Source organism: Excalfactoria chinensis, chromosome 2 (genome assembly GCF_039878825.1).
Source record: "Excalfactoria chinensis isolate bCotChi1 chromosome 2, bCotChi1.hap2, whole genome shotgun sequence".
NCBI classification, from domain to species: domain Eukaryota; kingdom Metazoa; phylum Chordata; class Aves; order Galliformes; family Phasianidae; genus Excalfactoria; species Excalfactoria chinensis.
Window position 1 is genome coordinate 133,185,169 of NC_092826.1, and position 14,643 is coordinate 133,199,811.

Here is a 14,643-nt window from a genome sequence, read left to right on the forward strand (position 1 = left end):
AGACCACTAATTACAATGGGTCTGAGCTGCCAGAGAGAAATCATCATTTCTTATAGTTTGGGAATGCAGGAGGGACAGTGCAAGATTGGTTATATTCAGTGCATGATAATGTCAAACTCCCAGGTGGCTGTTATGGTTGATTATCTCTATGTTAGTGACAGAAATGGGGAATGGCCTGCTTTTCTGTAACACGTTTTATATATCTTAAGTAATGCAATTGTAGAGTGTTATAACCAAACATACTACTTAAATGATGTTCATAAATGCTTTATAATTGCCTAACATTATTAAAATGCATTTCTTGAACATTAATGACTTGACATCTGGAGTATCCTTTAGCAATAAAATCGCTATTTTAGTTTTCTCCCATCCGGAAGAATATTTAAAGAAAAATGGTTGATTAATGACAGTTTCTATTAACTATGGAATAAAATATGCACAGTGCATGCTTTACTAGTAAAATATTAAAAGGAGGCTCCTTAGTCTTACTCTGATTCCTTTGTGACTTCAAAGCAAAGTCTTAACAATCAATAGTACTTTTCTTCTACCTAAAATGGAAAGTCTAAAGGTGTTTCTGTTTAGGATATGTGTGATGCAATTAAGTGCTCACGCTTCATTAACTGCTCTCCGTTGTATGAATGGAGAATATAAATGCAAATTGTTAGTAAAAGAATAATTTAATACTTCATTTCAAGCCCTGCAGCAAAATTATTTTTCAACTTCTTTTGTGCAGCAGTTTTTCAGATTTCACTCTCGTGAGTCATGGCTATATTAGGTCAAAGCATGTTACCTGTATGATCCTCATCAATTTACCACAGCTGAGGAACGTGTTATCCATAGTATAATTCTAATGCTTCTCGCTGTTTGTGTGAATAATAAAAAATTAAGCACCCTCATAACACATAATATGTAAGAAAACTGCTATGTGCCAGTTTTGTGTTGCACTCTCCTCTCCTATATGAATACACATTATAATTACTACTGTAGCTCTGTAGCTTGCAATCTGAAATATTTTCTTAAAATTACTTTGCCCATGATTGGGTGTGTTTTCTTATGTTGTTGTTTTTTTTTTTTTTTTTTTCTTTTGTTTTTGTTTTTGTTTTTGTTTTTTGTTTTGGTTTTTTTTTTTTTTTGGTATATTTATGCATTTTAGTATAATATTAGAATGGAAATCTCTTTATTCCTTCATCAGATGTGCGTTAAAGTTGGATATTATTGAGATGAGAGGAGAATGAATGCACTATTACATATATAGATTTTCATTGAAAAATACAAAATATTTTTTATTTTTATTTTTATTTTTTTAGAAACTTGAATATATTTATTTTCATTTAGCTAATTAGAATCTTACTCTGCAAATGCAACGTAGATTCTAAAACCATAAAGATCCATCAGGATACACCCAAAAAGGTCACCACAGAGTTCCATCATTTCATAAGTTATTTACATAGATGGTAACCTCTGTTGTTAAAAGATAGTAATTTCTGCCATCTTTCTTGTCAAAATTAGCCATTGGATCAGCTAAGTCCAAACTCTTTCCCCAAGTATATTCTTACAGGACATGTTTAACATACGTATTCTGAGTTGTTGTTTTTTATTATTCCTCTGATTTAGAGTCGTGACTAGAGGACTAAACTTGTGCTGATGTTAATTTGAAACTTTATGTAATCTTTTTAAATGCTGAATTCCAGTGAAGTTCTGTGTTGCTCTTGGGTGAATAATATTTTCCATGCCTTCATTTTTCCATTTTTTTAATAAGTTCGTAGTGTTTAGAGGACTGTTTTGAAGTTTAGTTTTATCTCTGAAATTCTTTCAGACAGACACGAGACACATGCTTAAAAAAAGAAAAACCACAAGAGGTATAAGAATGTATGCAAATGTAGCTAATGAAGCAAAAGGAACAGGGCTAAATGGTGTCTTAATGGTTTCTCCTTAAAAACCTATTTTGAAAAAGAATATTATGCCGTGTATCTTGATTATGACTCTTACATTTTTTAATAATCTTTTCTAGCATGCTGGGACCAGCTGTGACCTTCAGAGTGCACTCAAACCTCCAAAACATTTCAACTGCAGATGTTGCCAAAGCAGCAGGTAAGAATCCTTATACCCCACTGCAAAACTGTGTCCTCCCAGTTTAGAGGGCTGTAGACAGGCAGACAACATGGAGACCACACATTCTCCCTGGAAGGCTGGTATTAAGAAGGGAGACAATTGAGGGGTAAGTGGCTCATATGGAAAGTATAACGACTCTTAGTTAATTAAAAATGTCCAAGAATTCAGTGTTTCTAGAGAAGATGGATTAAACAGAGACAAATAAACATGGCTTAGCATGGTGAAAAACTATCTGTCTTGTCATGAGCTCAGAAAAACAATTAGATTTTATTATTTTTTTTTTTTTAATGAGAATTTAATAGTGTTGTGTTTCTGATACTTTTAGAGGGGAAGAAAAAAAAAGGTATTGTGTCTTAGCCTTAACTTCCAGATCAAAAGAAGATATAAACATATATATTTTTGCTGATGCATTGTTTATGCAATTTTCATGACCCATTAATCCTTGAAGTAAATATGGTATATCTGGAACTAAACTGCATCTGAATAAATACCACTGTTCTAAGGACTGCTCTTGGCTTCTAATCAACTTGGCTGCCAACTATATTATAGAGGAGCTGTTGACTGAAAGAAATCATTTCTGTAAAGTAACTCACTTGATAACTGATTTGTTTCCAAATTACCTAATTGATAGCTTTTAAAAATGATAAACAAACAAGTTGCAATATTGCTTACAAAGAGAAAAAAAAAAGAAAATCATTTAGAAAACCACTGGGATCCCAGAGCTGTCCATTAACAACTTCTGTTTCCCTATGGATGAATTCAGCAACTCTTCAATTTTGCTCAGGACTCTGTAGGATCAAGGATCTATTTCAAAGTGTCTGTAAGAGAGTAACCACATGCATCAGTACAGATTAGGAGATGATGTGCTGGAGAGAAGCTCTGCAGAGAAGGACCTGAGTGTTCATATGGACAACAGGTTGGCCGTGAGCCAGTAGTGTGCCCTTGTGGTCAAGAAGGCCGGTGGTATCCTAGGGTGCATTAAAAAGAGCATGGCCATCTAGTAGAGGAATTTGATCCACCCCTACTACTCTGCCCTCGTGAGTTCACACTTAGACTACCTTGTCAAGTTCTGGGCTCCCCAGATCAAAAATCGCAGAGAACTCCTACAAGGCCCAGCAAAGGGCAACAAAGATGTTAAAGGACCTGGAGCATCTCCCATATGAGGAAAGGCTGAGTAACCTGGATCTGTTCAGCCTGACTGATCAAGACTGAAAGGGAATCAGATAAATGTTTATAAATATCTCAAGGGAGATGGGAAGCAAGTGGATGAGATCAGGCTCTTCCCCATGGTGCATAGCAATAGGACAAGGAGTAATGTCCTAAAACTTGAACACAGGAGTTTCTGTACAAATGTGCAGAAGAACTTCTTTACAGTAAGATGATGGAGCAATGGAGCAGGTTGCCCCAGAGAGGTTGTGGAGTCTCTTCCTATGGAGATATTGAAGATCTGTCTGGATGCCTACCTGTGTGACCCATTGTAGGGAACCTGTTTTGGCACAGGGTTGGACTCGATCATCTCTTGAGGTCATTTCCAACCCCTGCCATTCTGTGAACTGTGGACAGGATTGTGCAGTTTCTCTTACTATGCAGCATCACATGAAGCTAGAAGAAGGCAGGTTCAGAATACATTAGAATGCAGTTATAAATGCTATAAATAGTTTATTTCAGCAAAACTGAGGTAGTATCATTATTTTTTCCTTCCCATTGGGATCAAAGTAGTTGTTTTCACCTTCTTTACCCTAAAGATTTCTGACAAGGTTGGAAGGTCTTGGGGGCAAGAGGCAATTCTCCAGACTCACAAGCTCATTTTAGTCATTTAAATTGTATTTTATATACTATATATAAATTCTTATTCCAGGCATTTCCTAACTTCAGTTTGTTTAGTGCATTAAAATGTTCAGGTTTTGATTGCTGCAGAAGAACATTTGTAGGAGTCTTACATCAACTCCTGTCAGTATGTCACCAAGTATAACCGTATTTTTTATAACTAAACCCTGTCTTTGCCTTTTAGCAAAATAATAATAATAAAAATGATAACAAAAATAAATTATATATATGTCCAGGAGTCAAACATTCTAAATTAAAAAGTACCTCATCCTTTTCTAACTAATAAATAAAGATGCAGTAGCCTGACAATGTACTTGTAAATCAGATCACTTATTTTAAGCAAACTTTTTTGCACTCGTAGGTCTTTAAAGCCAAAACCAAATTTAGAAGAAACAGCAACAGCAGTGTATACTTACATAAGATTTTTTTCAGGCTATGTCTGTAATTAGAAGTTTTAAAAGTCAACAATTTATTGGAAAAAAAAAAAGATTCAAAAATATAATTTATCAAAGGAAGGTGATGTGGAGTAAATCAGAGAATACTGCCAGGGGAGGCCCAGGTAAATATGTTACTCCATCTTTACAGAAAATGAATTGGCATAACTGACAGAAGAATTTCTCTGTCTATCCTTAGATTGGCAGTTTACTTTCCTTAGAAACTAAACAAATTTAAAAATTGAGGTACTCAGATGCCACAGTAATTATGGGAATATAAATAATGCAGTTTTGCAGAAAGGAATCTATTTATGCAGCTTTTATAGTAACTTCTTGTCTCATAACTTTCCATAGGAACATGCTTTGTGCAGCACTTAGCTCTTACTATTTGTGTAGTACGTATTTTTTAACCAAAATGGATAAATTACATCCTTTCTTTCCTTTCTTTGCATTGTTTAAGTTTAAACATAGAGAACTATGTTAAAGTTTTCCATTCTCCCCTGTGGAGTTTAACAAATAAACAGGTTAGAGAAGACGTGGGAGTCACAGCAACTTTGTGAACAGGTGACTTTAAAGTATCTACTGAAAAACAGAGATATGAAATTATGGTGATAAAAATGGCTTACTGTATTTTCCTGGTCTTTGAGATCCATTCTTCTTTGTATGCACAAGACCCACACTTAAGAGAGAAAAGCTTTCCAAAGTCCTTCAGCCATGTTCTTCCTCATTTATCTTTTATATGGTATCTCACAGTCCCCGTTCTTTGTAAATGTTTGGCTTATGTTTCGCACTTTCTAGGGCTACACATTCCTATGGGAAATCTAAGAAAATAATTTAAACTTCTGTATATCCTACTTTCTCAGGCTACGCAAAATACAATTAACAATACCTTTACTTGTTTTTTCACTGCTGAGCAGAACTGCCAGTGTTTTACCAATGCTGCACACTTTGATGTTCAGGATGTAGAACATATCTTGCTCTTGTAACTGTCCTATGACCTCTTTCTGTTTAATAAGCCAGACTCAATGGTGCATCACAACATTTTGATGAAATAAACTTTCTCTAGATATAGAAGACCTGTTCTAGGAGTAATTGCACTTGGCACTTGACATCATTTAGACAAATGAGTATGGATTTCATTTCTCTGCAGTTTAAAGGTTAGAAGAAATCTCGTAAAGAACAACTAACAGGAAGATAATTCTATTTATGTAAAATTGCCATATAGTCACTATAGTAATGAGCAATGAATTCAAACGTGTACAGCTTAATAGGTAATCCAGAATAATAGAGATAAATGCAAGGACATTTAAAGTTACAGTGATAATTAGAAAAGAGGAAACTTCCAAAGTTTCCAAATGCAGAATTTTAGTGTAGGATAACTAAAATATGATCATTATGTGTTCTGTTCACATGAAGAATGTCAGGAAGAGAGAAAAATCCTGTACACATTCATTTACTTATGTGTAACTATAGCCTTTCTCAAGTAAAAGTCATGCTTGTGCTTTATCTGGCATTGTATAAAAAGCCAACAACTGAGATGTTAAAAAGCTGTTGAAGAGCAAAATGGTGTATGCATAGCATTGGCATATAGGGAGGAGGAACTGTAAGTGCAGTGAAAGGCAATGTATAATCAGATACTGAGGAATTAGCAGGTCTTGTGTGCAGCTTCTTGGATCTAAGATATTTTGTGATATGCACAGTTAAAACAAGTCACAAATTTTCACTTTAAAATAATATAAGGATTTATAAGATAAATTAATGTATCTAGAATTTATTCATTTATTTAATTCCATACGGATTTTAACTGGGCTATTGATTTATGTTTCTTTAGATCGCTGTTGTCTTGGTGGTAAAACCAGGATTTTCAAAAATTGCATGATTTGAGAGCAACCATTAATTTTGACTTAGGCAGTGAGTTGCTGAATGAAATGACCTTCTTGACTAAAAAGTATTTATCTGCCAACTTTCTAGTTCTGCCAAAAAAAAACCAACAACAACAACAACAAAATAGGAGAATTAATCCTCTGGGATGGTGAGACCAAAAACACTGTATCATTTGACTGCATAACAAGTTAATTTGAATGAAGATGCTGTCTGCAAAGTATTAGAATGGATAATAGCATGTAGATAGAAGTACTTAGCATTTTAAACAACTGTAGACAACTGCATTTGTAAAACCTATGGATTTTGAGATTCAGCATCTGCAGATTTTGGTCACTGTCCCAGCTGTTGAGAAACATCACTGGCAATAAATATTATAAAGAATTTTTTATATTCAAAATGAATATTTTTGCTAAAATTATCAGCTCTCAACAACCAAAATAGGATTGTTAGCTTTTAGCATTAAACAATACTTTCAAGATGAAAACAGTATTTCAAAGCTCTTAGAGTTAACTTACCCTGTCTAGTGATTTAAGCTAATGCTGTCTCATTGATTTAGTGTGATCCAAAATGTCATAGTTTTAATCTTAATCAGGATGACTAAATGACCTGTCATGTTGGTGACCCTGGACTCGATTGTTGAAGGTACTTATGCCTTATTCTCCTCCAATTTGTATCAATTTGTATAATTTCCTTATAAATTCAGTTGTACAAAGATTTATTACAAATATATTCTTAAAGAATTAATCGTGGAAGTACAAACAATTGGTCTGTACCAAAGATGCACTCATTTTTAGCTGTTTGCAGCAGTTGGTAGTTTTAGCCTTCAGCATAACTGAAACATACATTTCAACTTGATAGCAAATTTAATTAAAATTTAAAATGTTACATATTATTTTATATGAATATTCTATGGTATTCCTTTTAGTCATGAAATATAGTTCTTTTTGTATTGGCTAGGGGAAGTGGCATCTTTACAGCTTACAGCATAATATAGTAAATTTCACAGTCTGAAATTTAGCAAAGTAAAGCATACAGAGAAGATAATTTACCTAACATCACAAAATCAATTGATGAGGATCTGGTATGCTACTTAAATTGATTGTCTTTTAATCCCAGAAATGCTCCTGAGACTCAATTTTTTCTCTAGCCAATAAGTACTGACCATACCAACATTGCTGATAAAAACATGATAACTTTATATTATTATGCATCATTACAAAAAAGAAAAAAAGAAAAATAAATAAAAGAGGCATTCAGAGAGAACTGTCTTCAAATGTATTTTCATATAATATAACTTTGTGTCTTCACATAATAAATCAACGTATGAAGACATACATATAAAGAATGCATAAATGTAGAGAAAAGAGATAGAAATAGGAACAACAGGACAGTGAGGAATAAATCTTGAACAATAAGATTCATAATTCAGCTGTAATAAAATGAGTGGAGGAAGATGAAAGAATTCCCTCTCTCTAGATTTTTGTAGATCATGTAATTAGATATTTTTCTGTCTGAGATGATAAGAAAGAGTGTGTGTATGAATAATTTGAAGTTCATCTTTGAAGTGAACTGACAGTTTCAGTGTCAGAAACTTTGGACTACGTAGCCAGGAAGCTGTGAGGTCCATCTGATTGCATTTGCTGCTGCCCTGATTTAAGGTGAATTACAATTCTTTGGTCTTTAATGCAAAAAGTAAAGTTTTGACAGCTCTCTTCTATTGCTAGCTCTCGTAAGTCTTTTGGATCAAAACCCGATTTCTTCTGCTCAAAACTCCTTAGATCACATTGTCCTTTTTCACCTCCTGGCCTTTCTGTAGTGGACCAATTCCCATTTACCTACTGTATCATCAAATCTATCTGAAGTATTTTCCTCAAGTTCTTCCAGTGCTGAATATGGAACATCATTATATTATATATAATCTCCTCTGATATGTTCATAATTTCCTTCCCAGCTTGTTCTTCTAATGAGAAACATTACAACTATGACAGCCAATATCCTCTTTATCACAGGATGAGCTTTAGCAGTTTTAACAGGTACTACAATTTGGTAAATATGCCTCAGTCCTGAACAAGAGAAAATGTCTTCGGTTGTCATAGAATCATAAAGTCATGGAATCACAAAATGGCTTAGATTGTAAGATACCTTAAAGATCATCTATTTCCAACCCCAGTCATGGACAGAGCTGCCCAGTGACTTACTTCCTTCTAACAGTGATGCTCATTGCCGTAATTATTAAGAGTAGTTTTTTTATTCTTTTAATATACACTTCTCATCTAAGAATAGTTGAGAAGTATCTTATTTCAGAAAGCTTTTTACTTTGAAACCAGTGTCTTTAAGTCCACTTTCAGTTGACCTTCAAGACTTCGTTATGTTTGCCATGTAAAGTGCTAAACAAAGCTTCTTAGCTGTTGGGAACTCTAAAGCTAGATAAGCGTCTTACAGAATTGGGGAGAAAAAGCCAAGAGCCAAGTAGCATAATGTAGCCTTTGTCCATCAGTTGTAGTGGTGGTAATTCACCTCACTGTATTCTGTTGCCTCTTACTAAATATTCTTTTTTAAAAGAACAGCAAGTTAGTGATAAACTAAGATGAAAACAAGCATGCTGTTGATGTAATATAATTATTGATACTTAAAATCTGATAGTTGATGCCTGAACTAAACGGGTCTATCAAAGGTACAAATGTAAGCAGAACCAAAGCTTAGAAAAATATGTATCTGCAAAGGCTGATTTACAGCTACTCGTGTTTCCATTGGATGCTTTTTCTACAACCTATAGTCAGGACTATGAAGTTAGGTAAAAAATTAGGTCTCTGTAGATCTAATTTATATCAGTTTAAAGGTTAATAATGATTATAAACTGATTTTTTCAAAGAGCCCTCTTTAAATAATGTGTAGTATAATTTACTGCATTGTGGAGTAGAATTCATCTTGCACAGTTACAGCTGCCTAGAAGTTAGGCATTTACTTAAACCATTCTTATAGATTGTCTCTACATTCAAGGAAAAAAAATGGATTGTCTGATGTATAGATGTTGATAATAGTCATATCAGCAGATAATAAAAAAATCCAAGGATATTTGTTGTAGAATTTAATGCAGGAAACATTCAGGATCTTCCTGCAGTCCCTGATTGATAACATACCCACAAATATTTTTCTGTTTCTAGATCTCATAAGTCTTCCACTGCAAACCATCTTTTCACCAGCTTAGATCTCCTTCATTCACAATGTCCAAGGGAAACATACTGAAAGCTCTTTAAGAATTCAGAAATAATTTATTATTAATCAAATTTACAAAGATTTTGAGTTTGGTAAATATTGCTTCATGTAATATTTTTAAATAATCAAATTCCTGCAATCAGCTCGTAACGCCGATGAATCAGTCACAATGTATTTCTTTTCACGGATATCTGAAACAGACATAATTTTTAAAAGGACTGTTCTCAGCTGGTATAAATCAAGAACAAATGCTGTGGAGACCCTAGCACTGAGAATGGGTCATTGGAATAAAATGGTTGATTTTTGTATTTTTATTTTTTTCTGTATAGCAACAGGACTATCAAGTCAAACTGCAATGTGGTATCAAAGTGTCCTGACCCTAAAACATTTTAGAACTAAATTACATTATGATTTACAGAAAAGCAAGCAAAATTCTCTAAGCCCAAACCAACCAACTTAATGTCATATTTCATCATATTATTTGGTAAAATTGCTGCTATTTTATTTAACATTTTTATGATAAGCTACACACTTCCCAGGAAAATAGAAATATATGTGCAATATGGCATAGTCAATAATAATGCTTGCAATTCCAGATATCTTTAAGCATTATAGTACTTACTTAAAGTGTTATGTATTCATGTGCAGTACACTTAAGAAACTCTATTTGTTATGAACAGATCATAAGCATATTTAAAGATATTATTTAGAAATGATACAGTAAGAAGAAATCTAGTAAGGAAAGCTATCTAGCTGGCTAATCTAAAGCTAGCTAGCTTTTGAATAAAGAATAAGTAGGCAGATATATTTTTTTTCATAAATGAGTACCTTTTTAGGTAATTATAAACAGGGGGATTAAAGAAACTGAAATTTAGGTCAGGTAGTATTTTAGCCTAACCCTAACCTGAAAAAAGGAGCAGTCAGAACATTTTGTAGCCATTAGACAGGTTGATTATAACTTTTCCAAATGTATAACAAGATAAACTTAATCATTTAAAACTGTACATGCATATAAACAGTAGGCATCAAATTGAACAGAGGACAAAGTCATACCGGATACTTTAGTGGGAAAAATTTCTTTATCTGATGTCACTAAATATCCTGTTTTCAGTGTATGAAATTGGATGATTAGCAATCTTGTGATTGTAGGTGATGGCTTTACTATCAGCCAAATATTAACAAAAATTTAAAAAAAAAAAAAATAGAGGTAGAACAGTACTACAGGGTTCTGTGAAAAATAACTGTTATTTAAAGCACAAGAAAAGAACACAATACATGCAGAATCATCCTAGAATAAGGCACTTGTCCCTTTTTGTTGGAGGAAGGTAATAACATGAATAAGCTCTTTTCTAGAAGCACTGCATTTTGGTAGCAATGGGCAGGGTTGGCTGACCCGAAGCTGGTAGCAATATGTTCTCATGGTAGAACACAATTTATTTTGGGATGACATCTTGGGAAGGAGGCACAAACATGGATGAAAGGGCAGGTGCAGGATTTTTGCCTGATAAATGCTTAGTTCAGAGGCCCAGCAGAGTCTCACATTATCTGTCTTGAAAACAGCCCCTTGCATGACATTCTGCTGCTGACAGCATATATGGGAATCTACCTGAGAGAGGAAATAATGAGCTCTTGACCATGGAACAAGAATTGAGAGCTTTTGGAGGGTCTGTGAAGAGAAGTTTGCTGTATATGTACTCACAAGAGAATACTGATCAGCAGATTTCAGTCCCATGCTTGAACACTGCTTTCTTTTGGAGCAGACTTTCTCCCATGCATTGAAGTCTACATCAGCAGCTGCTGCTGCCATTTGATATGCATGGCCCATGGAGCTGTTGGGCAATACTGTGTCTACAAGACAAGTGATTGGATGTCCATGAGGTGTGTGTTTTGTGGCATATAAGATAAGAGAGAATCACATTTATGCTTTCAATCTTTTATTTGGAGGAAATGCTTTTTATTCATTTATTATTTATTATGGTGAAAATTATGTGCAAGGCTAATAACCATTTTAATAATTTGAAGATAATTAAATCTTTCCAGTATTATCCAGTGTTCAGGAAAACGTGATAATTCTCTTAGTTCTTTCAAAAATATATTCTATACTTTTCAGTGTTCCAGATTAAGAGAGGTTGTATGGCTTATTGGTGGCTAAAGTCAAAAGACATGCTAGATTTAATCTAGCTACAAGCTTTCCTGAAGTGCATGTAAATTGTCTATACATCTGTTTTCTTATTTTTAAATCTGTAAAAAGAGAAAAAAAAGAAAAAAGGAGTAAAAGAAAAAAAGAAAAAAAAAAGAAAAAAAAAAAGGCTTTTTTTTTTTTTCTAAAACATAGTTCAGAGGATTAACAGTGTGGTCTTCTATTACTTAATGATTTTAATTTGTTCCCATGCAGCGGGTAGCAAAATCAGGGTGACAGCAATCATAAAATCATTTTGGTAGAGCAATCCATCAGGTGGGTTATCTAGTCTGTTCTCCAGAAGTGTGATGGGGTTGGTTGGCAGGAGATCATATAACTGGCATTTGATAAGCTAGTAAAAATAAGAAAGAAAGGAAGGAATTGAAAGGGAGAGAGAGAAAGGAGAAAGGAAGAAAGAAAGATGAGGAAGAAATGTTCATGCCAAAATATAGAAGGTGCTTCTTGGCAAAGTTTTATAGACATTTTAGGTCAGTAACAGGAAAAGGTAGGTAGCTACACCCTATTACTCCTTCCTAAACAGCCAGGTAATTACTTTTGGCATTTTGACAAGTGTTTGCTGGAGTGAAGGTCAAAGCTGTCAGCAGAGAAGATCTATGCTAATCTGCTCAGCTGGGGAAGACTCAGGTAGATAATGTTTTGTAATTAGAAGTTGTGGAAACCAGTTTTCAATGTATTTTGGTTCTGAGAAGAAGTGAACTAATAATACAAGGTAATTTCATTTATCATAGTTTACTAAATTGGCAAAATGTACATCTAGGAGTAAGCATACCATGTGAAATTGGAGAAATATGGAAAAACTGATATTGCGGTATAGATGGAATATATTTTTATATGCATATATATAGCATATGAAGGGGTGTGTGTGTACACTATATGTGTGTCTTTGTAATTAGGCATACCTATAAACAGAGATACACAATGTTAATAATTTTAGTTTGAATTAAAAAAATATATATTATTTTAGTAAGGAAAATCAAAGAAAGACAAAAGGAAAAATATATGTGTTGAACTGGACCAGGCTGTAGAATTTTACAACGAATTTCACATGAAAAAATTCACTGTATGTAAAAAACCCTCCTATTTTTCCCAATTTTTTTACCAGATGTATCAATTTCACTTAATTGAGCAATATTTTGTGAATGAATTCCTATTATATACTTTAAACTAAGAAAGTACTTTGGTGAAATGTAAGAAAGTAAGCAACCCCTCACCTTAAAAACAAGTGTACATATTAAAATAATTATGAAAATAATTACTCTCTTTAAAAAGTACATAGGCTACTCTGAAAATAGTGCCTCCTATTTGTGTCTGTGGAAACTACAATGGATACAGGGAGCACAATAACACTGTTTCATAGAGCAAATTCTCAGCTACAGAACACTGCTTTTCAAGACAGTCACCACTTTTACCACTTTTAGCTGCACATTTTCACCAGTGATGTTTCTATCTCTGGCGTTTTTCCTGTTCAGGGGAATCACCACATATTCATTCTCTTCTTTTACTGCCATTTAATAACTTGAGGGTATATTGTCTACCCATGAGCAGCAATAGAGCTGTGTTCCCATTAATGGGAAATGTGCAGATAAAGTCAGCCACAGTGAGTGTAGTTACTGCACTTGGCTGCAAAACAGATTGATGTGTTCAAACAAGAGTTATTTCTACTGAACAACTGAGAATTCAACCAAGTTATTGTACTATTTTCTGTTAAATTAAAAGTATCTTAACATTATTTTATTGCATTTCAAATTGAGAAATCTAGTTACTATGAATCCACCTATGTTAGGGCATAATGCTTACAAAGTTAGGTGAGATTTTAAGCTAGTAAACTTGTTTACATCATAGCTCCCACTATTCTGCTTTCTGTAAACAGTAAGAAAATGCATTAGGAATTATTATTTGGTGGCAAGTCGATGTTTTGTTAAGGTGCCTGGTAAAGGATTAGATGACCCTCTTGATTTATCTGATTTAAACATGGATGAATTCTAATGATTGTAATGGTATTCTATGTCCCCTGTGATTCTGCTTCTCTTTTTTGGTTCCTTTTCTCATATTCTTTCCATCATTCATTTTCCCACTGGTAACAGAGCTCTCATAGTATAACTAAAAATCTGAAATCAGCAGAATGGATGAAAAAAGTACTGAAAGCTGAGTGATGTGGAAAGCTTAGAATATCAGAGGTACAGATAACAGTTTCCAGAGGTGGCAGTATGGATGAGGAAGCTGATCCTTTTCTCTTTTTATTGAACTGGTGATGTGGCATTTAGCATATTTATATATATATATTTAACATACTGCTCTAGTTTCTCTGGTACTCTGCCAGAGTGAATAAATGCATCCATCTTTTATATTAGATTGGTTTCTTGGTGCGTTGCTTGTAGGTAAAGACTCTCAGAGAATTTAAGAACTCCAGTTTTGTCTTTTAGATATGTTACACTTTTAGCAATCATATTTACGTGTAGGGGCTTGTGTATCAAAATAAATTATGATTTACTGTTAAGAGTTTTAAACAAGGTTAGTGGAGTACTGCCATACAGTTAAATACATCTTTGCTTTAGACAGAAGGCAATAGGAATCTGAGACTCTTTATTCCAAAAGATGCTTAAATCTCAGAGTCATGAAGAAAACGAAGAGGGTAAATGAAAGGTATGAAGGCAGAATGGTTAGTAACACAGCAGATGGCCCATGGCTTGCTTCCACTATCATATGTTACTTCAAGTCCCAACTTTGGCATTCCTAAGAATAGCTTCTGTGTGGCCCTTAGTGCAGGCCTAGTAATGGCTATAATTATCATTACTTGTTTTGCACAGAACATACTGCTACAGTTGCTGAATATCCTGAACCTCCCTAGTTTCTCTTCTGTATAAACATAAGCAATTCACACGTGTTCATCAAATGATTTTTAGTCATTTGTGTCACAAGATGGAAAATTGTGTTTGTGGTAGATGCCTATAGAGATGTGCAAACTTCTGT

General features: G+C 33.9%; 1 protein-coding gene across 2 annotated transcripts in view; it reads left to right on the forward strand.

Annotated features, from left to right (window-relative positions):
• PTPRN2 (protein tyrosine phosphatase receptor type N2) overlaps positions 1 to 14,643 on the forward strand; it is a 620,737-nt gene that overhangs the window by 277,420 nt on the left and 328,674 nt on the right. For both annotated transcript variants that reach the window (XM_072328503.1, XM_072328501.1), the window contains exon 11: positions 2,012 to 2,091. In XM_072328503.1, coding sequence (XP_072184604.1) covers positions 2,012 to 2,091 — 80 coding nt within the window. The remainder of the gene's footprint in view (positions 1 to 2,011; positions 2,092 to 14,643) is intronic.